This window comes from Cetorhinus maximus, chromosome 16, assembly GCF_964194155.1.
Source record: "Cetorhinus maximus chromosome 16, sCetMax3.hap1.1, whole genome shotgun sequence".
Classification (NCBI taxonomy): domain Eukaryota; kingdom Metazoa; phylum Chordata; class Chondrichthyes; order Lamniformes; family Cetorhinidae; genus Cetorhinus; species Cetorhinus maximus.
In genome coordinates this window covers 60,270,654-60,296,181 of record NC_135894.1, presented here as the reverse complement: position 1 = coordinate 60,296,181, position 25,528 = coordinate 60,270,654, and the positions used below count along the sequence as shown (strand labels likewise).

General features: G+C 43.4%; 1 protein-coding gene across 1 annotated transcript in view; it reads left to right on the top strand.

Annotated features, from left to right (window-relative positions):
• Window positions 1–25,528, top strand: part of LOC144691873 (cilia- and flagella-associated protein 47-like) — a 647,761-nt gene that overhangs the window by 104,617 nt on the left and 517,616 nt on the right. Inside the window, exons 18-19 of the mRNA XM_078560450.1 lie at window positions 5,707–5,801; window positions 22,715–22,880. Of these exons, the coding sequence (XP_078416576.1) occupies window positions 5,707–5,801; window positions 22,715–22,880 (261 nt within the window). The remainder of the gene's footprint in view (window positions 1–5,706; window positions 5,802–22,714; window positions 22,881–25,528) is intronic.

The window sequence follows — 25,528 nt, the reverse complement described above, 5'->3', positions numbered from 1 at the left end:
ATTGAATTCAACAACTTTAGATCTTGAACTCCCTCCTCCATCCCCATCCCCTTTCCGTTTCTTCCCCCTCCCTTTTGTTTTTTCCAATAATTTATATAGATTTTTCTTTTCCCACCTATTTCCATTATTTTTAAATCTATACCTGTAATGCCCTGTCAGCCTTTCCACCCCACCCCTACTAGAGCTGTACCTTGAGTGTCCTGCCATCCATTCTTAATTAGCACATTCTCTTAGATAATATCACCATCTTTAACACGTCTTTGTTCCTTTATCTGTGACATCTTTTGATTATCTGCTCCTATCACTGCTTGCTTGTCCCTACAACCACCTCCCCTCCACAACTTCTCTTTCCACCCCCCCCCCCAACCTTAAACCAGCTTATATTTCACCCCTCTCCTAATATTACTCAGTTCTGTTGAAGGGTCGTGAGGACTCAAAACGTCAGCTCTTTTCTTCTCCGCCGATGCTGCCAGACCTGCTGAGTTTTTCCAGGTAATTCTGTTTTTGTTTTGTTTAATATTTAATGATATCCCCACTTAACCTGCGACCCACACACATCCCGTGAAGCCCCTCTGGTCACTCCATACCTCACAATCCCGGGCCTCCGGTGGCTGTTGTTCTGGTAACAGCCACTGCCCCAAGGATGCCACTGCTGCTGCTGCTGCTTGCTGCTGCTGAGCAAAAGAGCTGCTAGCCTCTGATTGGCCATCAACTCTCGGTAGGCGGGATGTCTGCCCCTGGGTTCTTGATCCCAGGGAAAGGCCCACTGCTGGCCTCACAACTGCCTGATTGGCTTGTGATTCAGTGGGCCTTCCCCAAAGTAGGTAATATGAATATCTCACTGGCTATTCAGTTGGCAGGAACCCCCCGACCCGACGTGGCCTCCACAAGATTCTGCCGACTATACAATGCATAGTATGCTCATCCATAAATATAACGATCAGATACTGGTGGCCATCTTCTGGTGATTCAATATTTAAATTAAATATACATAGTACCCGAGGATATTATAGCATCAGTACTTTCCCCTATGCCAATGCGAGATGAATATTCTTATGCAAACATACTACTCAGCTTATGCAACATACCCTCATATAGGATCCCAATCATGCTGATAGGTTGTCAATAGGTTGCGCTGACTTTCCAGTGGGTCTCCTCTTAAGTAATATTACATTCAATTTCATTATAAGGTATATGATAGCAACATTACACTTGAGAATGAATTGCTGATTGCATTGTAATTTGGACCTTGAAATTAAACATCTTTAACCTTCAAAGATTGAGCCACTAACAACCCTCACTGAGTCTCCTAAGTAGCAATATGAGCGATATCTATTGGGTCTCCTACTTCATATACCAAAGGAGCTGAACCCTCATAGGAATATAGCTTCATCTTCCATTGGTTATGACCGGTTGTAGTTGTTACCTGCCTCTGCCCCGTATATTGAACTGACGACATTACCCAATGCTGAATAACTGCAAGTTCCTTTTGTAGACCTAAAATGGGCACAAAGAAATGTGTTCCAGAAGCAGCTTTTGGCATGACATAGGAGGGGACTATCCCTGTATTTGAGACAACGATTCTCTGGATTGCCATTAAAATCATGGGTACTTTCAAATCCCAATCTTTTTCTGACTCCCCTACTATCTTTATAGCATAGTTTTGATGGTACATTTTATTTGCCTATCTAACCTGGTGCTTAGGGATGATACGTTGTGTGAAATTTTTGCTTTATATCCAGCAATGTAGACACTTCTTTTATGACCTGCTCCACAAGTGATGTACAATTATCTCTGTCAATTAGCAGTATCAGACCCCACCTCGAAAGGACTTGTTCCACAATTAATTTCACAGTTGCAAGGGCCATACAGCGGCAAATGAGAATTATTTCTACCCACTTAGTGAATGATTCAACAGTGCTGTTTGTTGTCTCAGACAGTTTTGGGTGGTTCACCTGTGTAATCAAGTGTTCTCATGGTCTGACAGTGGGCTGACTAAGAAAAAAAGTGTTTCTTGTGGCGAGTGCAGGAAAGGCAGTGGTCAAGATGGGAATACATGACATCATTTACTGATCCAGACAACAGATTAAAGGCAATCCAGTATTGCTTGGTGGCTTAAGTGACAGCCAAAGAGGATATCATGAATCTTTCAGAGGGGTTTGTGAAGGAGAGGAGGGGGAGTCACAGAGATGGGGTGCCCATCAGGGTCAGGGCAAAATCACCTCCTTTATGGTTGAGAGACAAAGGTACATTACCCACCATAAGCAGTTGGTTGGCTATGAGTCTGATCTCCATTCAGAGAGCTGGGCATTAGTATATTGGACCAGGGAGATCAAATATGGCAAAACAGGTTCTGTTATTGACTGCTGTGACTTGGTTGATGGACAGAGGTTGATTAATCAGTGCTTTTCCATGTTGAACATCATTGGAAGCACTGAGGGTAATATTGGCCTAGAATGTACTCTGGGTGGGGGACTTCAATGTCCATCACCAAGAGTGGCTTGGTGCTACCACCATTGACAGGGCAATGAAGGACATTGGCTGCCAGAAGATGCTTGTGGCAGGTGGTGAGAGAATCAACCTACTTGAACTTCTCTACACCAATCTATCAAGTGACATTATACTGTGCTAAATGGGATAGATTAAGAATAGATCTAACAATTCAAAACAAATCTGGCCATCCAAGCATTTGCAAGCATCTTCAGTAAGATGGTCTCCTGCGAACCTTACCACCACAGATGGTAGTCTTCAGCCAATTTGATTCGCTCCATGTTACAAAAAGAAATGGCTGAGTACTAGGGTTGCCAACTCTAGCTGGACGTATTCTGGAAGTTGTCGGCTTAAGTGGCATCATGGAAAGCCGGTAATGTGGCGTGAGCAGGTTCTAAGAGTGCGAGAAAGGAAAACACACAGTTAAAACTTCCTGTACAAATTCTCACCAAATTGCACAATAGTTTCATTTAAAAAAAAATATCAGCTTGGATTAAATCCATCTCTACAACTCCTTTTACCCCTTTTGAGGCTGCTCAGTGGGAAGGAGCACCCTGCAGCACATGCTCCTCTTACCTCATCAAAGCTCAGCGTCAGTGGAAACAGGCAACAACGTTCATGAGCACAGTATATATGTGTGTAGGCACCGGTTTACATGAATATATTTCATGTTACCCCCCCCACCAAGTAAGCAGTCAGACAACTGTTTTGATGAGCTTGATGCTCTGACAGAGTTTCTGCATGAATTATATGACTCATTTGCTTAAAGTAATGTTTTAAGATCTCCTGGATTGCTTTTAATAGCCACCAGGAGATTGAAGCCGATTGCGGTAGACTCCCAGCCATTCCGGGAGGGTTGTCAACCCTACTGACTGGACACCGCAAAGGCTATGGTTCTAGATGACATTCCGGCTGGGGTGCTGAAGATGCGCTCCAAACCTGGGTGCATAATCACCTCAGAAGCACTGTTTTCTGATGATTGCACAATGGGGAATTCCATTCACAATTCCTCAGGTAATGAGGCAGTCCATTTACACATATAGCAAGACCTGGAGAACATCTAGGCTTGGGCTGATAAGTGGATGGTAATATTGACACCACACCAATGCCTTGCAGTGAGCATTTCAATAAGACTGAGCCTAACAATTGACATTCAGTGACATTAACATCACTGATTTGCCCTCCATTAACAACTTGGGGATCGCTACTGGCCAGGAACTTAAATACAGCATCCACATAAATGCAGTGGCTATTAGAGCAGCTCAGAGGTTAGTTATTCTACAGTGAGTGACTCACCTCCAAACTCCCCAAAGCCCCTTCATCAACTACAAAGTGCAAATCAGGAAGTGATGGAATATTCTTCACTTGCCTGGATGAGTGCTGCTGTAATAATACTCAGGAAGCTTGGCACCACCTAGGACAAAGCAGCCCATTGATTGATTGGTACTTAATCCACTAACCTAAACATCCACCCTTCTTAGCACTGATGCACTGTGGCTACATTGTGTATTATCTACAAGATGTACTATATAGACTCAGTTCTTTGGCAGCACCTCCCAATGGTGATGGTAGGGGAGGGTGTGGGGAATGGGGAGAGGATATAAGGTGTTTGAGAGAGCCTCGAAGGTAACGCACACCATGGCTGCTCCAGACCTACCCAGTGGCTCAAAGTCCAGATATGGAAATGCTGGATGGGGAGTAGGGTCATTGGGTGGGTGGAGCTGCACGTCAGCTCAGATGGACAACTAAAAGGGAACCCCAATGTGTCGTTCTGACTAGGCAAAGGTGATTATATTGAAAAGGCTGTGAAGGGCAAAGGAGCAGCGTGTACGGTAGACTTCTCACACATGGTTTGCAAGGGACATGGCAAAGATTGATGCATCCCTGTGCACCCATGATGCTGGAGGGTTATAGACCCAGGCAAGGTTTTTCCCTTGAATATAAGGGCTGCGTGCAGGCATTAAAGTGAATAGCTGCAATGAAAAGACAGCAGACCTCCTTAAGGTGCAACTGTACATATATTAACTAGTGTGAATCAACAAACAGCAACAATTGTGCACCTCTGCCACCATAGTAAGACCAGATTTGGAGTGCTGTGTACAGTATTGGTCTCCTTATTTAAGGAAGGATCTAAATGTTTTAGAACAGATCAGAGAATGTTTAATAGACTAATACCTGGAATGGACGGGTGTCTTATGAGGAAACGTTGGACAGGCTAGGCTCATATCCACTGGAGTTTAGAAGAGTAAGAGGTGACTTAATCGAATCCTTTAAGATCCTGAGGAGTCTTGACAGAGTGGATGTGGAGAGGATGTTTCCTTTTATGGGAGAATCTAGAACTAGGGGTGATGGTTTAAAAATAAGGGGTCGTTCATTTAAGACAGAGATGAGGAGAAATTTTTTCTCAGAGGATCCTCTCCTCCAAATCTGGACCTTAAGCTTTCTTCCGTGAATTCTCTCCCAATCTCTCCTCTCTCCCTCCCGATTGCTGGTCCAACCATGCCTCCAACAGCTTCTACATGAACCTTCCCCACACTTTTTCCTTGTCTCCTGATTACTGGTCAGATCCTCCCCTTTCTGCTGTACAATCTTTCCTGTTCCCCCCACCTCGTGATTGCTGTTCTGACCCCTTCTGCTCTGCGATCTCCCCCCATACCCCTATTCCTCCCAATTCATGGAATGACTCCTCCCTCCAACACTGCTATTGTTCCCAGATCCACCTCCCAATTTCTGACCTGACTCTTACCCTCCCCATCCTTCTGACCCACAATTTCTCCTGATTCCCCTCCATGCTCTCCTGATTATCAGATTACCATACCCATCAACTGCAGATCTTTTCCAGTTGCTGGGGCCTATCCCCAAAAGGCCCCAGTTGCAGCCTTCCACTACTGACTTCCCTACCCACTAGTCAGTCTGACAGTCAATTTGTCTGGCTGCCAGGCAGGAAATGAAATATCAAAATGCTAATGAGGTCTTGGTATTAAATTCAACAGGACTTCTCTACTCTTGGAATTTCTGGGTTGCCCACCCAACTACCACACTCCCCTGCTCCTTCCAGGCCTTACTACAAATGTTGGGGCCTTTATTATTGTCTGACTTCACAGAGTAATATTTTTCAAAAGTGGATTAAGGTAAAGGTGCATGGTTTGTTTTCATATTAGTTGCGTAAGCAAGCCTGTGAAGGGCACTAATTTTAATTTTCATCTTTATCTGCAGATGCAAGGCAAGATTTGTTGAATCCTCAATTGTATGTTGTGACTCTAGGAGGGAAAGAGAGTATAAAGTGTGAATTATTATTCAGTCCTACTGATGTAAGTATTAAGTAAATTATGTCTTTTGTTTAAGTTTACTGTTTGTGTTTACCTTTTCCTGAGTCTTAGTTTCGTTACTGAGATCTATGAGATTGGTGGGGAAGGGGGTGGCTAGGGTGAGATGGTAGAGCTGGGTCAGAAATTGTGCTTTGGAGCCAGGAGGAGCACATTGCAAGTTCCAACTTGGTGAAGTAAATTTAAGAACCTGGGTGCAGAAATGAGCGCGGGAAGCTGCTGTCACGGGCAGAATTTATGTGTTCCTTTTTATTTCCCATAATCATTATATTTGTGTACAAAAGGTGTGTGTTTTCTTACCCTCAGAGTGATTGTCCCAATTCAAATAATCCCAGCTTTTTGAGTTTAAAAAGGTTATTTATTATCACACACTTTCCCTGGATGTTTAAAATGTGACGTTACAGTCACTCGACTCACATGCACAAAGGTTAGATACATAATTAAAATTTGTCTCAGTCTCTTTTGTGGTAGGCCTGCAGTTACTCAGATGAGTTGATGCTTGAGTTAAAGTGAAGGTCTTGTAAAGCAGAGAGTTCTCAGTGAGCTGTGAGGCTTCTGGGCAATCAAATTTCCAGGAGGTTGACTCCTGGTAAACTTGAAGTTGGAACAGATTGGGCGTAGTCCTTCTCCCACTTTCAAGGTGTTGCTGTTTATCACCTTGGCTGCTTAGTTAACTCGTAGCTGGAACTCTGTCTGCAAAACAGTTTCTTGCTGTTTTTTAAAAAGCAGACAACAAAATAGACTCATATGACTTGTACAAACTCAAAATCCTTTTTCCAAAAAGGGGTGGTGTGTTGATTACATATGTGTTGTTATTTGACACCTTAAAATTCACTCAGCCTAGTGTGAATGAGGGACCATCATAATACAATGGAAAACGGTCGATGGGATCCATTCACATTCGTCTAACACACATTGAGTTTCAATGTTTCTTTCGGCTATGGTGAAACAGGAAGATGGACTGGCTGGAATTCTATAGTTTTTTTGTTGATGTTCCATTCTTAAAGGGATATGTCAATTTTCCAGCTGACTGTGAATGTCCATGTTTCAGTTAGATACTTGTTTGAGAGTCAGGACTTTCTGGAGCTCAAAATGCCCAAAGGTCACATGGTTTTCAGTGGCTATTTTAAGTCTGTTTGTGTTCAAAATTTTAAAGTATTGAATGAAAGTTCAGAATGTAATGGAACATGACACTGCCTTAAAAAAAAGGCCTGGAAGTCCCATGCAGATTGGCTGTGGGCTAAATTGAATATTGCTGCAACTGATTTAGGCCAATAGAATGGGCACAACAAAGTTAAATTTAAAAACAAAACAGAAAATGCTGGAAATACTTAGCAGGTCAGGCTGCATCTGTGATGAGAGAAGCAATGTTAACTTTTCAGGTTAACAATCTTTCATCAGAACTGAGATTAAATGGAGTGGGTAGGGTCCATATAAGAGTATCGGATATATGATCTGTGAAAGCAGTGATTTTGATGGGCCAAATGGCTTGTTCTCATTCCTTTTTTTTATGGTCTTCAGAGGTAAAGGTGCCAAATTGTGCAAAACACTGGGGAGCAGAACTAAGACATAAATGATTGTGAATTATATCCCTGTTAGCTTAGCTGAATCTGGATGTTTTGCCTCTAATTTGCATATGCAATGCAGGAAGAAGGCTAACAACTTGTATTACTGTTTTTCATGAACTTTTACCACCACCCCCTCAACTCCAGCCATGCCTGTCAGGAAGGAGTGTGCACTGTGTTACCTCTGTGTCCTAGGAGTATCATTGATGTTTCTTTTTTTGTTTCCTTGTGTGCTGTGAGGAGCAGCAGTGTTCCTTCGAATCCCATAAGAAAGATTTGGACCTCTCAGATAAAAACAAAAAACTGCGGGTGCTGGAAATCCAAAACAAAAACAGAAATACCTGGAAAAACTCAGCAGGTCTGGCAGCATCGGCGGAGAAGAGCAAAGTTGACGTTTCGAGTCCTTATGACCCTTCAACAGAACTAAGTAAAAATAGGAGAGGGGTGAAATATAAGCTGGTTTAAGGTGGAGGGGTGGAGGGAGAAGTGGAGGGGTGTGGTTGTAGGGACAAGCAAGCAGTGATAGGAGCAGATAACCAAAAGATGTCACAGACATGTGCTGTCCTTGGCTTGCCGCATTGTTCCAGTGAAGCTCAACGCAAACTGGAGGAACAGCACCTCATCTTCCGACTAGGCACTTTACAGCCTTCCGGACTGAATATTGAGTTCAACAACTTTAGATCTTGAACTCCCTCGTTCATCCCCACCCCCTTTCCGTTTCTTCCCCCTCCCTTTTGTTTTTTCCAATAATTTATATAGATTTTTCTTTTCCCACCTATTTCCATTATTTTTAAATCTATACCTTTTATGCCCTTTTAGTCTTATTTCACCCCACCCCCACTAGAGCTATCTGTACCTTGCATGTCCTGCTATCCATTCTTAATTAGCACATTCTTTTAGATAATATCACCACCTTCAACACCTCTTTGTTCTTTTGTCTGTGACATCTTTTGGTTATCTGCTCCTATCACTGCTTGCTTGTCCCTACAACCACCCCCCACCACTTCTCCCCCCATGCCCCCATCTTAAACCAGCTTATATTTCACCCCTCTCCTATTTTTACTTAGTTCTGTTGAAGGGTCATGAGGACTCGAAATGTCAACTTTGTTCTTCTCCGCCAATGCTGCCAGACCTGCTGAGTTTTTCCAGGTATTTCTGTTTTTGTTTTAGACCTCTCAGGTTTCCCATTAACTCCATGGATTGCCTCTGGACTCTTCCCCTCACTATTGCCTTAGAGCTGGAAACAATTATCCTGGATCCCCTGTAGCAGCCACCTCTTGTGCAAAATCCTGTTCTAGCCACTGGCTAACTAGTAATTCCCATGAGGCTTGGGCAAGAAATGTCACTGGAATTATTCTGCACTCCTGCACGAGTTAAAATCAGGGCTTTTGTTTCCTAATTTATGTGCATACATCTGTTGAAGCCACTCGAGGGCAGCAGTGGTTCAAACAACTTTACAACATATAACAAAGGGTTGAAAAAAATTGTAATTAAATATTTCAAAAACACTGTAATGGAAATTGCAGGTCTGCTATATGAAACATTGGATTCTTGATGCACTTTTCAGTCATCATTGTAAAGCAGATTGAGCAACATGACAAGTATAAGCTGATGTAAAACAGTCAGCATTAGTTTGTGAAGGTTAGGTCAGGTGTGATTAATTTAGTTGAAATTTTTGAGGAGGTCACGAACATGGTGGGTGGGGAATTATCTATGGTTTTATCTGTATGGACTTTCGGAAGGAAATGATAAGGCTCTGTATAACAAAATTCAAAAATCAAAGCACACAGTATTGGAAAGAACCTTTATGATAGGGTTGGTAATTGGTTGGGCAGTAGGAACAAAAAGCCTAGAATTAATTTAGGCTATTTCTAGGAGCAAAAAATAATTCTTGTGCCTGACCATGGAGGCTCAGTGAAATTCTGAGAAATTTATTCTTGGTTCTTATCTAAATAGTCATGATGACCTGCCTCCATAGGAATCTCACGAAATTCAATAGACAAATTTTGGGTCAGCTGCTGCTTCACTGGTACGAGTCTAAAATAAGTCTCAGGAAGGGTGTGAGAAGAAGAATGGAAGGGTGGTGGCGTTGGTGGGGTGTGATTGCAGGTCAGGAATGGCTCTCAGGAGGGTTGTGGAACTGGGATGAGTCATTCTGCTGCTGGCTCCGAAGAAGTTAAACAATCTAACTGAAGAACCATGAACAGGGCAGTTTCAGTGAGAGGACCTTAAACAAGCATTAGGCCTCTCACTTATGTAATTAAGGAGTCTAATGCCTCATTCTGCCAGATGGCTGGCAAATGGCCTGAGCTAGTGCCAGGTTGGACTTTTCCCAGAGCACGGTACATTGGTTCCCAAAATTGGCTTGTTTGACCATTTGACACCCAGATGTGTGCCCCATTTCTAAGAGATCAGCAGAGAAATTTGCTCCTGGTGTACCTTGCTGCAGAGAAATTTGCTCCTGGTGTACCTTGCTGCATTTGAAATATTTAATTTTAATGGCCTCAGCCCTCCGAGTTTGATTCAGATGTCCTGATGTGGAATCACTGTGTAGGCTGAGTTACTGAAGTGGTTTGTTCATGGATGGCTGAGATATTTAAACTTCCATTGGTACCCACTGTCTCACTGGCACCCTTGAGACTTTTAAATGACTGTTAAGTTCATTGAGCTGCTTGAGAGCTTTAAATTCCCAATAAAGTAGGCAAATTCTTCAGGAACTACTGTATCTTCAGAAATCTTTTCTTTTGTATTAAATGACAAAAACCGATGTAACAGACTACAATTTCAATTTCTGTCTAAAGCTTCCATTTCATGAATGAATCAATATACTGAATGGATTTTTCTTTAATGGCTGCTTTGAAGTCTCCCTACTTGCTGGTAGGAGATGGGGTTGCAGATTAAAGACATGTCTGTTCTGGATCACATCATTCCTGTGTACATCCTCACCTCCCACCCCACCCACAACATTTTAATTGGTCTGATTGTGATTGTGTGTCAAGTACCCACCTCAGGTAAATGGGGTTCTAATTAAAGATCATAGTTGCACATCAATGTGTCATATCCAATCCCACTGAATTTTAATTCAAATTCGCAGATGTTCTGCCCTCTCAGACTTGCCAGCAAGATCTAGATCAGGAGAAAGTGGCTGCGTGCAGGAAGCCATATCCAGCTGGTTTATAGGTCAAGATAAACCTTCTGGATCTAACTGAGGAGCAGTGCAGGAAGAGGCTGTATTTCTCCTGACAGGTTGTTGCAGAACTCTGCAGCCTGTATCCATGCCCCCCCACCAACTTGACTTATTACCTCTTGGAGGAGGGAGTGGTTGGATGCCTTGTCAGTGACCCTAAAAGTTACCACGGACCTGAGTTCTTATGCCACTGGACATTTTCAGTTAACAGGGAGCCTTTACAATCTACAGTTGTAGCTGCAAAAAAGGAGGTAGCCAATGACCTATTTTCTAGGGCCAACCAGAATATCACCTTTCCTACTGATCTCAGCAGACAACAGTACAGAGCTTATCATTTGGTGCGATTACTGGTTTCCTTTGTGTGCAGAATGTTGTATGTGCCTGCATGCCATTGTAATGTAAAGGTGTTGGCAGAGCAAGGGTTAACCTGGGACTGGAGAATAGCACTGCCCATGGCATGATGTATAGAGTCACATGGTAATAGACTCAGAGAACCCTCTAGAGGCAGCTGGCCAGCATGGCGGCAGCAGCAACATGCATGATATCAACTGGGATCTGTACATAGTTAAAGATTATTAATAAATGGCTCATGTTTAAACATACAAGTCTCAAGACCTTTTCATCAACATAGTTTTGTGAGAGCAAAATCATGTTTACTCAATTTATTGGTGATCTTTGAAGGAGTCACATACCTGTGCTGTGGATAATGGGGAACCGGTGGATGTACTGTAATTAGATTTCCAGAAGGCATTTGATAAGGTGCCACAAAGGTTATTGCATAAAATAAAAGTTCATGGTGTAGGGGGTAATATATTGGCATGGACAGAAGATTGGCTAGCTAACAGGAAACAGAGGGTAGCCATAAATGGGTATTTTTCTGGTTGGCGGGATGTAACGAGTGGTGTGCCACAGGGGTGAGTGCTGGGGCTTCAACTTTTTACAATTTATATAAATTACTTGTATGAAGAGACAGATGGTATGGTTGCTAAATTTACTGATGACACAAATATAGGTAGGAAAGTAAGTTGTGAGGAGACCACAAGGTAACAGATAGGTTAAGTGAGTAGGCAAAGACCTGGCAAATGGAATATAATGTGGGCAAATGTGAAATTGTTCATTTTGGCAGAAAGAACAAAAAAGCATATTATCTAAATGGTGAGAGATTGCAGAGCTCAGATTCAGAGGGATCTGGGTATCCTAGTGCATGAATTACAAAAGGTTAGTGTGCAGGCACAGCAAGTAATTAGCAGGGCTAATAGAATGTTATCGTTTATTGTGAGAGGAATTGAATACAAAGATAGGGAGGTTATGTTTCAGTTATATAGGATATTGGTGAGACAACATCTGGAGTACTGTGTACAGTATTGGTCTCCTTATTTAAGGAAGTATGTAAATGTGTTGGAAGAAGTTCATAGAAGGTTTACTGGATGAACACCTGGAATAGGTGGATTGTCTTATGAGGAAAGGTTGGACGGGTTAGGCTTGTATCCACTGGGGTTTAGAAGAGTGAGGTGATTTGATTGAAACTTCAGATCCTGAGGGGTCTTGACAGAGTGGACGTGGAGAGAATGTTTTCTCATGGGAGAATCTAGAACTAGGGGTCACTGTTTAAGAATAAGGGGTTGCTCATTTAAGACAGATGAGGAGAAATTTTCTCTGAGGGTCGTGAGTTTAGAACTCTCTTCCTCCAGTGAAAGCAGAGTCTTTGAATATTTTTAAGGCAGAGCTAGATAGATTCTTGATTAACAAGGTGGGGGGGGTGAAAGATTATTGGGGGTAGGCGGGAGGTTACAATCAGACCAACCATGATCTTATTGAATGGCGGGGCAGGCTTACTCCTGCTCCTGGTTCTTATAAGACCATAAGACATAGGAGCAGAAATCAGGCCATTCGGCCCATCGAGTCTGCTCCGCCATTCAATCGTGGCGATAAGTTTCTCAACCCCATTCTCCCGCCTTCTCCCCATAACCTTTGATCCCCTTACCAATCAAGAACCTATCTATCTCGGTCTTAAATACACTCAATGACCTGGCCTCCACAGCCTTCTGTGGCAATGAATTCCATAGATTCACCACTCTCTGGCTAAAGAAGTTTCTCCTCATCTCTGTTGTAAAAGGTCTTCCCTTTACTCTGAGGCTGTGCCCTCGGGTCCTAGTCTCTCCTACTAATGGAAACATCTTCCCCACGTCCACTCTACCCAGGCCTTTCAGTATTCTGTAAGTTTCAATCAGATACCCCCTCATCCTTCTAAAGTCCATCGAATATAGACCCAGAGTCCTCAAATGTTCCTCATATGTTAAGCCTTTCATTCCTGGGATCATTCTCGTGAACCTCCTCTGGACCCTCTCCAGGGCCAGCACATCCTTCCTGAGATACGGGGCCCAAAATTGCTCACAATATTCTAAATGTGGTCTGACCAGAACCTTATAAAGCCTCAGCAGCACATCCCTGCTTTTATATTCTAGTCCTCTCGAAATAAATGCCAACATTGCATTTGCCTTCCTAACTACCGACTCAACCTGCAAGTTAACCTTAAGAGAATCCTGGACTAGGACTCCCAAATCCCTTTGCACTCCAGATTTCTGAATCCTCTCCCCATTTATAAAATAGTCTATGCCTCTATTCTTCCTACCAAAGTGCATGACCTCACACTTGCCCACGTTGTATTCCATCTGCCACTTCTTTGCCCATTCTCCTAACCTGTCCAAATCCTTCTGCAGCCTCCCTGCCTCCTCAATACTACCTGTCCCTCCACCTATCTTTGTATTATCTGCAAACTTAGCCAGGATGCCCTCAGTTCCTTCATCTAGATCATTAATGTATAAAGTGAAAAGTTGTGGTCCCAACACTGACCCCTGCGGAACTCCACTAGTCACCGGCCGCCATCCTGAGAAGGACACCCTTATCCCCACTCTCTGCCTCCTGCCAGACAGCCAATCTTCTATCCATGCTAGTACCTTGACTCTAACACCATGGGCTCTTATCTTACTGAGCAGCCTCCTGTGCGGCACCTTGTCAAAGGCCTTCTGGATGTCCAAGTAGATAACATCCATTGGCTCTCTTTTGTCTAACCTACTCGTTACCTCCTCAAAGAATTCTAACAGATTTGTCAGGCATGACCTTATGTATGTATGTATATGAAACATCAAACGAACCCTTAACACAGAATATAGTTGATCTTATACATGTGGCCATCAGCCATGGTGGAGCAGGCTCGAAGGGCCGTAGGGTCTACTCCTGCTCCTATTTTTTATGTTCTTTAATCCCATTAATGCAAGAATTAGCAACATTCATCAACAGAAAAGGATACTAGATGATCAATGTATAGCTGGTGTACACTGCCAATGACAGGAACAATTAATATCATGCGGGTCTGTGCAAGGTACCCAGGGAACTAACATGATTCTTTAATTCTCAGACAACCCACTAGCCCTCAGTTTTTGACTTTGGAACAAATGTGGCGGGATGGCTGATGGAGGCAAGGGCTACAATCTAGAGGCCTAAGTAATTAATGCCTCCGTGCAGCCCCACCACTACTGAGCAGCAGTTACAATTAAACAGGATAATTTTAGAGTAGACAAATGAACTTTGGAAGCAGAGATTCAGATATGGGCTCCCAACTATATGTCTCTGATAAAGTGTCACACATGGTCTATTGCATTTTGCACAATATTGGATTCCAAAGATTCCTGAATTTAGAGGTGGAAGAGAAACTGTAGCAGTCATCATCAGATGAGGAAGGAAGCCATGCAGGAAGGAGGGCCACATCAGTGCCTTGCAGCCAGAGATGTCAGGCATCAGCTCATAGTTCACAGGTTCTGCTCAGTTCTTAATCCTCCCTGGGAACTTTGGCAGAGCTTCTCTTCATAACATACCTTGTTTTATTCTTCTCTTCACTCCCATAGTCTTGCACTGCAGAACAGTCAAACTATTCAGATAACATCTATATCAGTTGAATTCTGACCATACACCCTCAGAAGCTGCTGTTAAACCACTTTGCTGACCAAAGTCCTAAATTCCTTAAAGGCAATCAACTTAATGTCAACATAATAAATGTCTTTCATTCATTTCTCACGCAGATGATCAACCCATACTGGCAGCCGTGGCTCAGTGGTTACACTCCTCATTCTAAGTTAGAAGGTTGTAGTCCAAGCCTCAATTCAGAGATTTGAGCACATAACCTAGATTAGCACTTTAGTGCTGTACGGGGGGGCATACTGCACTTTTGTAGATATCTTCTTTCAGCTGAGATGTTGAACTGAGGCTCCATCTATCTGCTCGGGTGGATGTAAAAATTTCCAATGGAATTTTTCATGAAGAACAGGGGAGTTCTTCTGGCCCTCGTGTATCGGTGAGCAGTGGCCAGCTGCTGCCAGCATATATACAAAGGGCCTAATGCCTGTTTCCTATGTTGGTCCTGGTCACCTTTTTCTCATCTATACTAATATGGTGGGCACACACTTCCATCTCGTAATTACCCCACAGTTTCTGCCCACCATATTGGAGGCTTTGTCCAAAAATTAGGTGCAGCACCATCAAATTTCTATGCCATGATGTGGTCAGTGAGATTCCATGATATGCAACTAGGTGGCCCACAGTCACAAAGATTAGATATTTCAATTGTAGATTATAATATCAAATAATATAAAAAATATATTTTATTAGTTATTGAAATGGGTAAATGATATACCCATTTTAATCTAAATTACCAAACATTCTTGGCAAAATGGACAAAGGATTCTCAAGGCATTGATATATTTTGCTTTTTCTTAAGACAATATCTTGTAGGAATGAATAATCAAAGGCTTAACTAAAATTCCTGTTATGATCCCCAGCTGAGGCTACCCCTGGAAAAGCCTGATCCCAGAGTGGAACCCAGCTTGATAGATCCTAACTTTTATTTGTTTGTTTTGAGACGTGGAGAGTAGCTACCGAACAGCATCACAGGGTTCAGCTGATGAACTTGTAACAAAAGAATAAAATGATTTATTCAACAAGAAAAGATGAACTATATTACAATACTCTTTCACCCACAGCTATACCTTTTACCGATTATATACAGATTTGCAAGGATAACACAAGTTACAAAAGCTGTCTTATACTCTAATGTCCACAGCAAGTACACAGTCCATGTATACCTATGGCAACCTGTGGTCAGACACACCACACTCTGAAACCAAGTGACAGACATCACCTCAACCAGATGCTATGGATCTCTCCTCAACTCCCTCAGGAAGCTTGTCACACTGTGAGCCAATAGAGATAAACTATCTCTATTTCCTCAAACTTCATACTGAAATTTTCTTTTTGTTCCAGCATGTTCCATCTATCTAGAAATGGATATGTTGGTTTGGTTTTATTTTGGGAAATTTTATGCATAGTCATAAAAACATATGAACAGACAAATTAAGAGCAGGATTAGGCCACCCAGCCCCTTGAGCCAGCTCTGCCATTCAATAAGATCATTACTGACCTGAATGCAACCTCAACCCCACATTCCTGCCTACCCCTGAACCGTTCACCCCCTAGTTAATCAATAATCTATCTGGCTTTGGCTTAAAAAATATTCAAAGACTCTGCTTCCATTGCCTTTTGAGGAAGAGTTCCAAACACTCAACACTGAGAGAAAAAATTTCTCCTCATCTGTCTTAAATGAGCCACCCCTTATTTTTAAACAGTAACTCCTAGTTCTAGATTCTCCCACAAGAGGAAACATCCTCTTCACATCCACCCTGTCAAGACCCCTCAGGATCTTAAAGGTTTCAATTAAGTAGCCTCTTACTCTTCTAAATTCCAGTGGATACAAGCCTTTTCTCATAAGACAACCCACCCATTCCTGGTATTAGTCTAGTAAACCTTGTTTGAACTGCTTCTAAAGCATTTACATTTTTCTTTAAATAAGAAGACCAGTACTGTACACAATACTCCAGATGTGGTCTCACCAATGCCTTGTACAACTGAAGCATAACCTCCCCACTTTTGTAATCAATTCCCCTCCCAATAAATGATTATGAGGGGAGGCAATGGTGTAGTGGTATTGTCGATGGCTCTGGGGACCTGGATTCAAATCCCGCCATGGCAGTTGGTGGAATTTGAATTCAATAAAAAACCTGGAATTAAAAGTCTAATGATCACCATGGAACTATTATCAATTGTTGTAAAAACCCATCTGGTTCACTTATGCCCTTTAGGGAAGGAAACCTGCTGTCCTTACCTGGTCTGGTCTACATGTGACTCCAGACCCACAATAATGTGGTTGACTCTTAAATGCCCTCTGAAATGGCCTAGCAAGCCATTCAGTTGTACCAAACCGCTACAAAGTCTCAAAAAAGCAATAAAACTGGACAGACCACCTGACATCAATCTAGGCACCGGAAACAACAACAAACGGCAATGGCAAACTCAGCCCTGTCAACCCTGCAAAATCCCCCTTACTAACATCTGTGGGCTAGTGCCAAAATTGGGAAAGCTGTCTCTCAGAGTCGTCAAGCAACAGCCTGACATAGTCATGCTCATGGATTCATATCTTACAGATAATGTCCCAGACACCTCCATCACCATCCCTGGGTAGAGGTGGCGGCACAGTGGTATACAGTCAGGAGGGAGTTGCCCTGGGAGTCGTCAACATTGACTCCGGACCCCATGAAGTCTCATGGCATCAGGTCAAACATGGGCAAGGAAACCTCCTGCTGATTACCACATACCGCCCTCCCTCAGCTGATGCATCAGTGCTCCTCCATGTTGAACACCACTTGCAAGAAGCACTGAGGGTGGCAAGGGTGCAGAATGTACTCTAAGGGATTTCCATGTCCATCACGCCACAGGTGGCTTGGTAGCACCACTACTGATTGAGCTGGCCAAGTCCTAAAGGACATAGCTGCTAGACTGGGTCTACGGCAGGTGGTGAGGGAACCAAAAAGAGGGAAAAACATACGTGACCTCATCAACACCAACCTGCCTGCCGCAGATGCATCTGTCCATGACAGTATCGGTAGGAGTGACAACCGCACAGTCATTGTAGAGACGAAGTCCCGCCTTCACATTGAGGATATCCTCCATCATGTTGTGTGGCACTACCACCGTGCTAAATGGGATAGATTTCAAACAGATCTAGCAACTCGACTGGGCATCCATGATGCACTGTGGGCCATCAGCAGCAGAACTGTACTCGAACACAATCTGTACCCTCATGGCCCAGCATATCCCCCACTCTACCATTACCATCAAGCCAGGCGATCAACCCTGGTTCAATGAAGAGAACAGTAGAGCATGCCAGGAGCAGCACCAGGCATACCTAAAAATGAGGTGTCAACCTGGTGAAGCTATAACACAGGACTACTTGTTTGCCAAACTGCATAAGCAGCTAATGTTAGATAGAGCTAAGCAATTCCACAACCAACCAACCAGATCCAAGCTCTGCAGTCCTGCCACATCCAGTCATGAATGGTGTTGGAGGAAGAGACTCCACAAATATCCCCATCCTCACTGATGGCGGAGCCCAACACATCAGTGCAAAAGATAGGGCTGAAGCATTTGCAACAATCTTCAGCGTGAAATGCAGAATGGATGATTCATCTTGGCTTCCTCCGGAGGTCCCCAGCATCACAGATGCCAGTCTTCAGCCAATTCGATTCACTCCACATATCGAGAAATGACTGAAGGCATTGGGTAATGGAAAGGCTATGGGTCCTGACAATATTCCGGCAATAGTATTGAAGACTTGTACTCCAGAACTTGCTGCACTCCTGGCCAAGCTGTTCCAGTAACGCTACAACATTGGCATCTACCCAGCTATGTGGAAAATTGCCCAGGTATGTACTGTACACAAAAAGCATCAGCTTACTCTCGATCATCAGTAAAGCAATGGAAGAGGTCATCAGCAATGCTACCAAGCGGCACTTTCTTAGCAATAACCTGCTCACTGACGTCCAGTTTAGGTTCCATCAGGGCCACTCAGCTTCTGGCCTCATTACATCCTTGGTTCAAACATGGACAAAAGAGCTGAATTCCCAAGGTGAGGAGAGAGTGGCTGCCCTTGACATCAAGGCGCCCTAGAAAAACTGGAGTCAATGGGAATCGGGGAAAACTCTCCACTGGTTGGAGTCATACCAAGCACAAAGGAAGATGGTTGTGGTTGTTGGAGGTCAGTCATCTCAGCTCCAGTACATCACTGCAGGAGTTCCTCAGGGTAGTGTCCTCGGCCCAACCATCTCCAACTTCTTCATCAATGACCTTCCGCCTTAAGGTCAGAAGTGGGGGAGTCCACTGATGATTGCACAATGTTCAGCACCATTCGCGACTCCTCAGATACTGAAGCAGTCCATGTCCAAATGCAGCAAGACCTGGATAATATCCAGGCTTGGGCTGAAAAGTGGCAAACAGGAAATGGGAAGAAGGGAGGAACTCAGGAAAATTACAATCACCAGGGAAGTGGTATTGAGCAAACTGATGTGGTTGTGGGCTGACAAATCCCCAGGCCTGGATGGACTTCACCCTAAGGTTCTGAAGGAGTGGCTAGTGAGTTGGTTGATGCACTGGTTTTAATTTTCCAAAATTCCCTAGATTTGGGGAAGGTTCCATTAGATTGGAAAATAGCAAATATAATTCCTTTATTCAAAAAGGGAGGGAGACAGAAAGAAGGAAACTATAGGCCTAACATCTGTCATAGGAAAAATGTTAGAAGCTATTATTAAAGATGTTATAGTAAAAATTCAAGGCAGTCAGGCAGAGTCAACATGGTTTTGTAAAAGGGAAATGGTTCTAACAAACCATCCTGAAAACATTCTATGAACTCTTCATCTACACTACCTTTGCCAATCTGATTTTTCCAGTCTATATGTAGATTAAAATCCCCCATGATTATTGCTGTACCTTTCTGGCAAGCTGCCATTATCTCTTTTATAATCTGTCCTACCATGTAGCTACAATTAGGGGGCCTGTACACCACTCCCTCAAGTGATTTCTTGCCTTTATCATTCCTCATCTCAACCCAAACCACTTCTACATCCTGGTTTCCTAAACTTAGGTCACCCCTCTCCTAATGTGCTAAGATTATAATTAATTAACAGAGCCCCCCTCCACCTTTTCCTAACTTCCTGTCCTTCCTAAATGTCACATACTCTTCAATATTCAGGTTCCAATCTATGTTGTCCTGTAGCCTCTGTAATGGCTATCAGATCGTACTTATGTATTTCTATTTGTGCTATCGGTTCATCTGTTTTGTTTTGAATGCTATGTGCATTTAGATACAGAGCTTTTAGTTTTGTCAATTTGTTATTTTTACGTCTCTACTTCCCTCGTTATGCAGCTCACCAGGACACTAGCCCCAGCATGGTACAGATCCCACTTTCCCCAATACTGGTGCCACTGCCCCACAAACCAGAACCCACTTCTCCCACACCGGTCTTTGAGCAACACATTCAATTCTCTAATCTTATTTTCACGTGGCTCAGGTAATAATCCAGAAATTATTACCTTTGAGGTTCTGCTTCTTAATTTGGTGCCTAGCTCGTCATACTGACTATGCAGAGCCTCCTTCCTCATCCTGCCTATGTCATTGGTACCTACATGGACCATGACCACCGGATCCTCCCTCTATCATGGGAAGTTCCTGTCCAACCCTGAGCAGATGTCCCTAACCCTGGCACCGGGCAGGCAACAAAGCCCCCTGGACTCTCGTTTTTTTGCTACAGAGAAGTGTCAATACCCCTCACTATACTGTCCCTTACTATCACTCCATTCTTTTTTACTCCCCCGATTTGGATGGTTTCCTGTACATTGGTGCCATGGTCAGTTTGCTCATGCACCCTGTAGCTCCAGCTCTCATCTAAACAAGCTGAGAGAACATCAAACCTATTGGACAATTGCTGAGTCTCACACTTCTGCACTCCTGCCCTCAGGGTCTCCTTACCTGCCTCACTCTCCATCATATCCTCCTGTTCCTGGCCACTGACCAAATCAGGAGACCCTATCCTAAGTGGTGTGACTGCCTCCTGGTATGAAGCATCCAGGTAACTTTCCCCCTCACTTGTGTCACAGAGCCTGCAGTTCAGCCTCCAGCTCAATGACTCTGAGTCGAAGTTCCTCAAGTTACAAAAACTTACTGCAGAAATGTTTGCCCTGGATCACAATGTTACCCGGGAGCTACCACATGCTGCAGCCATGACAGATTGGCTGGGGTTCTGTTGGGCCAACAAAGGTCTCACCCACCAGTCAGGGAACTGGCAGGAAATCCCAGTTAGTTCCATGGGATGGCTGACAGAATCAAATGCTCTTCAGGCACTTAGGTGGCCAGTGTCGGGCCTTCCCCATGATTGAGGTCCCCGCTGGTGGAAGCCTCACCTGGCGAGAATCGCCAGCTAATCAGAGGCCAGCACCTCCTCATGCTGCCAGCGCCAGCAGGTCTCATGGCAGCTGGCGGCAAACACCCAGCAGAGGCCCAGGATTGCTGAGGGACCCCAGGCCAAAAGTGAGTGGGACGCGAATCGTTGGGTGGGGGTCCTGGGAAAGATAGGGGCAGCAGGGGTCGGAGCAATGGCAAGGGGTGGCTTTTGGCAGCACCCCCTTCCCGATGCCAGGTCCCTTGATCAGGCACACAGATTAATCCCTAAACTACCACTAAATTGTTGTGTGCTCATGATCGATGGGTGTTAATTGGCTCATTAATGAGCCTAATTGACATCCCACTGCCAGCAGTGGGAATCAGCTGTGGCTCAGTTCATAGCACCCTCGCCTTTGAATCAGAGGGTTGTGGGTTCATGTCCCACTCCCGGAAACCAAGAACTGTGATTGTACTCGAAAGAGTTGCAATCTGTGACTGTTGATAACTCGAAAGAGTATCAACCCTTTCTGTTCTCCAATTTAATCGAGGGAAATTTTGCTGCTGCTGGGAGACTGAGAGCCTTTCCCGCGATTAAGTGGGCCTAGCCATCATGTATCTTGCCACAACGGGCTGGATTAAATCCAGCCCACTGCACATGCAAACAGTATTTATCACTTGATCATGAATGACTAGCAGTCAATTGAAGCCACTGATCCAGTTATGCTTCTCCTCCTATTGCAGTTCTTTAAATTCAGTTTATTTTTTGTTTAAATTTGGTCAATTTATATGCCTGTGATACATAAGATCTGAACCCATCATCAATTGAAGCCATTTGGTTGCATCTTATTCTGCTGCAGTAATGAATTAATTGAGGACAGCAGTGACCAGCACTCAATTATAGCACAATACAGAGGGAAAAGTGTCTTACCTTGTATTAGCTTCACTCTGAAGGGAATTTTTTCCCTCGTCTTTTGTACAACCCCCCAGTACCTTCAGGCCTGTTTCATTCTGTTCTATTCAAAAAATTTGATTGAATTTGATTGCGCTGATAATTGGAAGTTGTTACTTTTGTGCTTATGCTAACAACTTTGCCAGAAACTTCAGTGTAACTTCACCTTGGCAAAACTGGTGCAGTGTCCAGTAAGTTTTGCTGATTGCGTTCCTATGGAAACTCCACACTAGCTTTTCTAGAACATTTTAGGAAATATCTAATAATTACTTTTTTGTCTTAGGTGGCATCCTATGATTTTAATCTACCCGTCATTATCAATGGCGGTACATCTTTTTTTAATTTTTACATATATATTACAATTATTTTGTTTCCATTCATTGTTTTATCCCCACCTTTTAGCTTATTTCGATCTTTTTTCCCACACCGTCCCCTCCCCCCACTAGGGCCATCTGTCACTTGCTCATTCTGCTTTCTACTCTTAATATTACCATTAACATCTCCTTTAGCCAGTATCACCCATCAACACCCCTTCGACTTTTTGTCTATGACATCTTTTGCAATCTCGCCTTTGCCTTCACCTATCATTGGCCTTCTATCCAGCTTCATCTGTCCTGTCCCCCTTAAACAGTATGTATTTCACCACATTTTTACTTCTCTTTAGTTCTGAAGAAGAGTCATACGGACTCAAAATGTTAACTCTGTCTTTCTCTCCGCAGATGCTGTCAGACCTGCTGAGTTTTTCTAGCATTTTTGTTTTTGTTTGTGTCCAGCGTAGTCTGGGTACGTTTTGCTGATTGCGTTCCTATGGAAACTCCACACTAGCTTTTCTGGAACATTTTAGGAAATATCTAATAATTACTTTTTTTGTCTTAGGTGGCATCCTATGATTTTAATCTACCCGTCATTATGAATGGCGGTATAAAACCATCTCCTTCACCAAGTTCTATACCGCCTGATCCTTATGATGAAATCTCTTTGGGTTCTCCTGACATACAACTATCGTGCCCTGCCACTCCATCTCGCAGAGTGCAAGCTACCGGTAAGTTTGATAGAAAGGGAAATGGCATTACAAGACATTTTAAAAATAAATTCTAACTGTGAGTTTCTCCAGATGACACTGCATGGTATTTGAAACTTGTGATGTTTTACTTTACAAAACTAAGAAATGTTACAATGTCCTTCATAGGCTTTCAAGGACTGTAGTGGAAAACTATCCTGGATTACCACATAGGATAGGATTTGTCATGTCAAATTGAGTTCATGGATTTACGTACAAGCATACAAAAAGAAGGGTGAGAAAAATCCATTAGGCCATTGTGTCTGCCTCATCCAGTCCAATGTGAAGCCTAATTATTAAGAAATCATATCCTGTATAATGCTCCCTAGCAGCTGCCTTTCCTAGAACTGGAGTCAAACTCAGGGTCCAATTTGCTTTTTTTTTAATATTGTGATATTACATCAGCTTCCCTCCAATCCATGGGAAATAACACCACATCTGCACTGTGTTATGAATATATGAATTGATAGCTCATATACTGTTTCTATCATACTGTCCATGCCACATTAAGTATAGAAGTAATCACTAACTGTATCAACAAATATCTCGGTCTTGCTTTTCCCTGCGCTTGGCTTCCCCACATCAAACCACTTAAAGGATGGATTGTTAAAACTCTGCAAGACAATTGCTCTTCTAATTTGGCCGCATAGTTCCTTTTCTTGATCTTACTGTTGCACTGGAGGCAATGATGTATGCCAAGAATCCCTTTGAAACAACTCTGTAATCAACTGCCACAAAACCACCTTAGCTTCCTCCTGATAATCAATAAACTTCTCCTCTCCTGCAGTTATATCCATATATCGTCATTTACATTTCTACAGCTCCTCTCTTGTAATCCCACCTATTTTTTTGGAATCCCTTGTAAATTCATTTCAGATCCAATTAGTATCCAGCCTATTACAACACAAATTTTCAATGCAATAATATATCTTTTAATGCCATAATTTCTTTCTCATGCTTTGTATTAGCATATAAAAATCAAAGATTTTCTTGAATGTATGTTTTATGCCTTTCACCCTTCATCCAGGATAAAGTAAATTACATTAATTCCTGTAACTGAAAGGGGAGGCAATGGAGTAGTGATATTGTCGCTGGATTAGTAATCCAGAGACCCAGGGGAATGCTCTGGGGACCCAAGTTCGAATCAGATGGTGAAATTAAAAAGTTAATGCTGACCACGAAACCATTGTCGATTGTTGTAAAAACCCATAGGGAAGGAAATCTGATGTCCTTACCTGGTCTAGCCTACATGTGACTCCAGATCCACAGCAATGTGGTTGACTCTTAAATGCCCTCTGAACAAGGACAATTAAGAAAGGGTAAGAAATGCTGGCCAGGGCAGCGACAGCCACATCCCATGAACGAATAAAAAAAATTATACTATTTCTACTATCATCAGCTGCCTTGCATTCCCCTAGATCTAATTCTCTATATCTTGTTCAGTCAATGCTGAGCAATCTTGTACAGGTACGCTCGCTATGGCTCTATTTATTTCCCATCTTTGGTGGCCTTTGAGAAGGTTGAGATGGACCTTCTTGAACCCTTGAGGTACTCCCATAACACTGTAAAATTTGTTTTATTCATCCACGGGATGAGGGCTTTGCTGACTGGGCCAGCATTTATTGCCCATCCCTAGTTGCCCTTGAGAAGGTGGTGGTGAGCTACCTTCTTGAACCGCTGCAGTCCATGTGGTGTAGGTACACCCACAGTGCTGTTAGGAAGGGAGTTCCAGGATTTTGACCCAGCGACAGTGAAGGAACGGCGATATATTTCCAAGTCAGGATGGTGAGTGACTTGGAGGGGAACTTCTAGGCGGTGGTGTTCCCATCTATTTGCTGCCCTTGTCCTTCTAGATCGTAGTGGTCGTGGGTTTAGAAGGTGCTGTTTAAGGATCCTTGGTGAATTCCTGCAGTGCATCTTGTAGATGGTACACACTGCTGCTATTGTGCTGTTGGTGGTGGAGGGAGTGAATGTTTGTGGATGTGGTGCCAATCAAGCGGACTGCTTTTTCCTGGACGGTGTCCAGCTTCTTCAGTGTGGTGGGAGCTGCACTCATCCAGCAAGTGGGGAGTATTCCATTACGCTCCTGACTTGTGCCTTGTAGATGATGGACAGGCTTTGGGGAGTCAGGAAGTGAGTTACTTGTCGCGGGATCCCCAGCCTCCGACCTGGTCCTGTAGCCACAATATTTATATGGCTAGTCCAATTCAGTTTCTGGTCAATGGTAACCTCCAGGATGTTGAAAGTGGGAGATTCAGTGATGGTAATGCCATTGAATATCCAGGGGCAATGGTTGGATTCTCTCTTGTTGGAGATGGTCATTGCCTAACACTTGTGTGGCATGAATGTTACTTGCCACCTGTCAGCCCAACCGGGATATTGTCCAGGTCTTGCTGCATTTGGACATGGACTGCTTCAGTATCTGAGAAGTCGCAAATGGTGCTGAACATTGTGCAATCATCAGCGAACATCCCCACTTCTGACCTTACGATGGAAGGAAGGTCATTGATGAAGCAGCTGAAGATGGTTGAGCCGGGGACACTACCCTGAGGAAACTCCTGCAGTCATAGATGTCTACAGCACAGAAAAAAGCCCTTTGGCCCATCGAATCTGTGCTGGTCATACAAGCA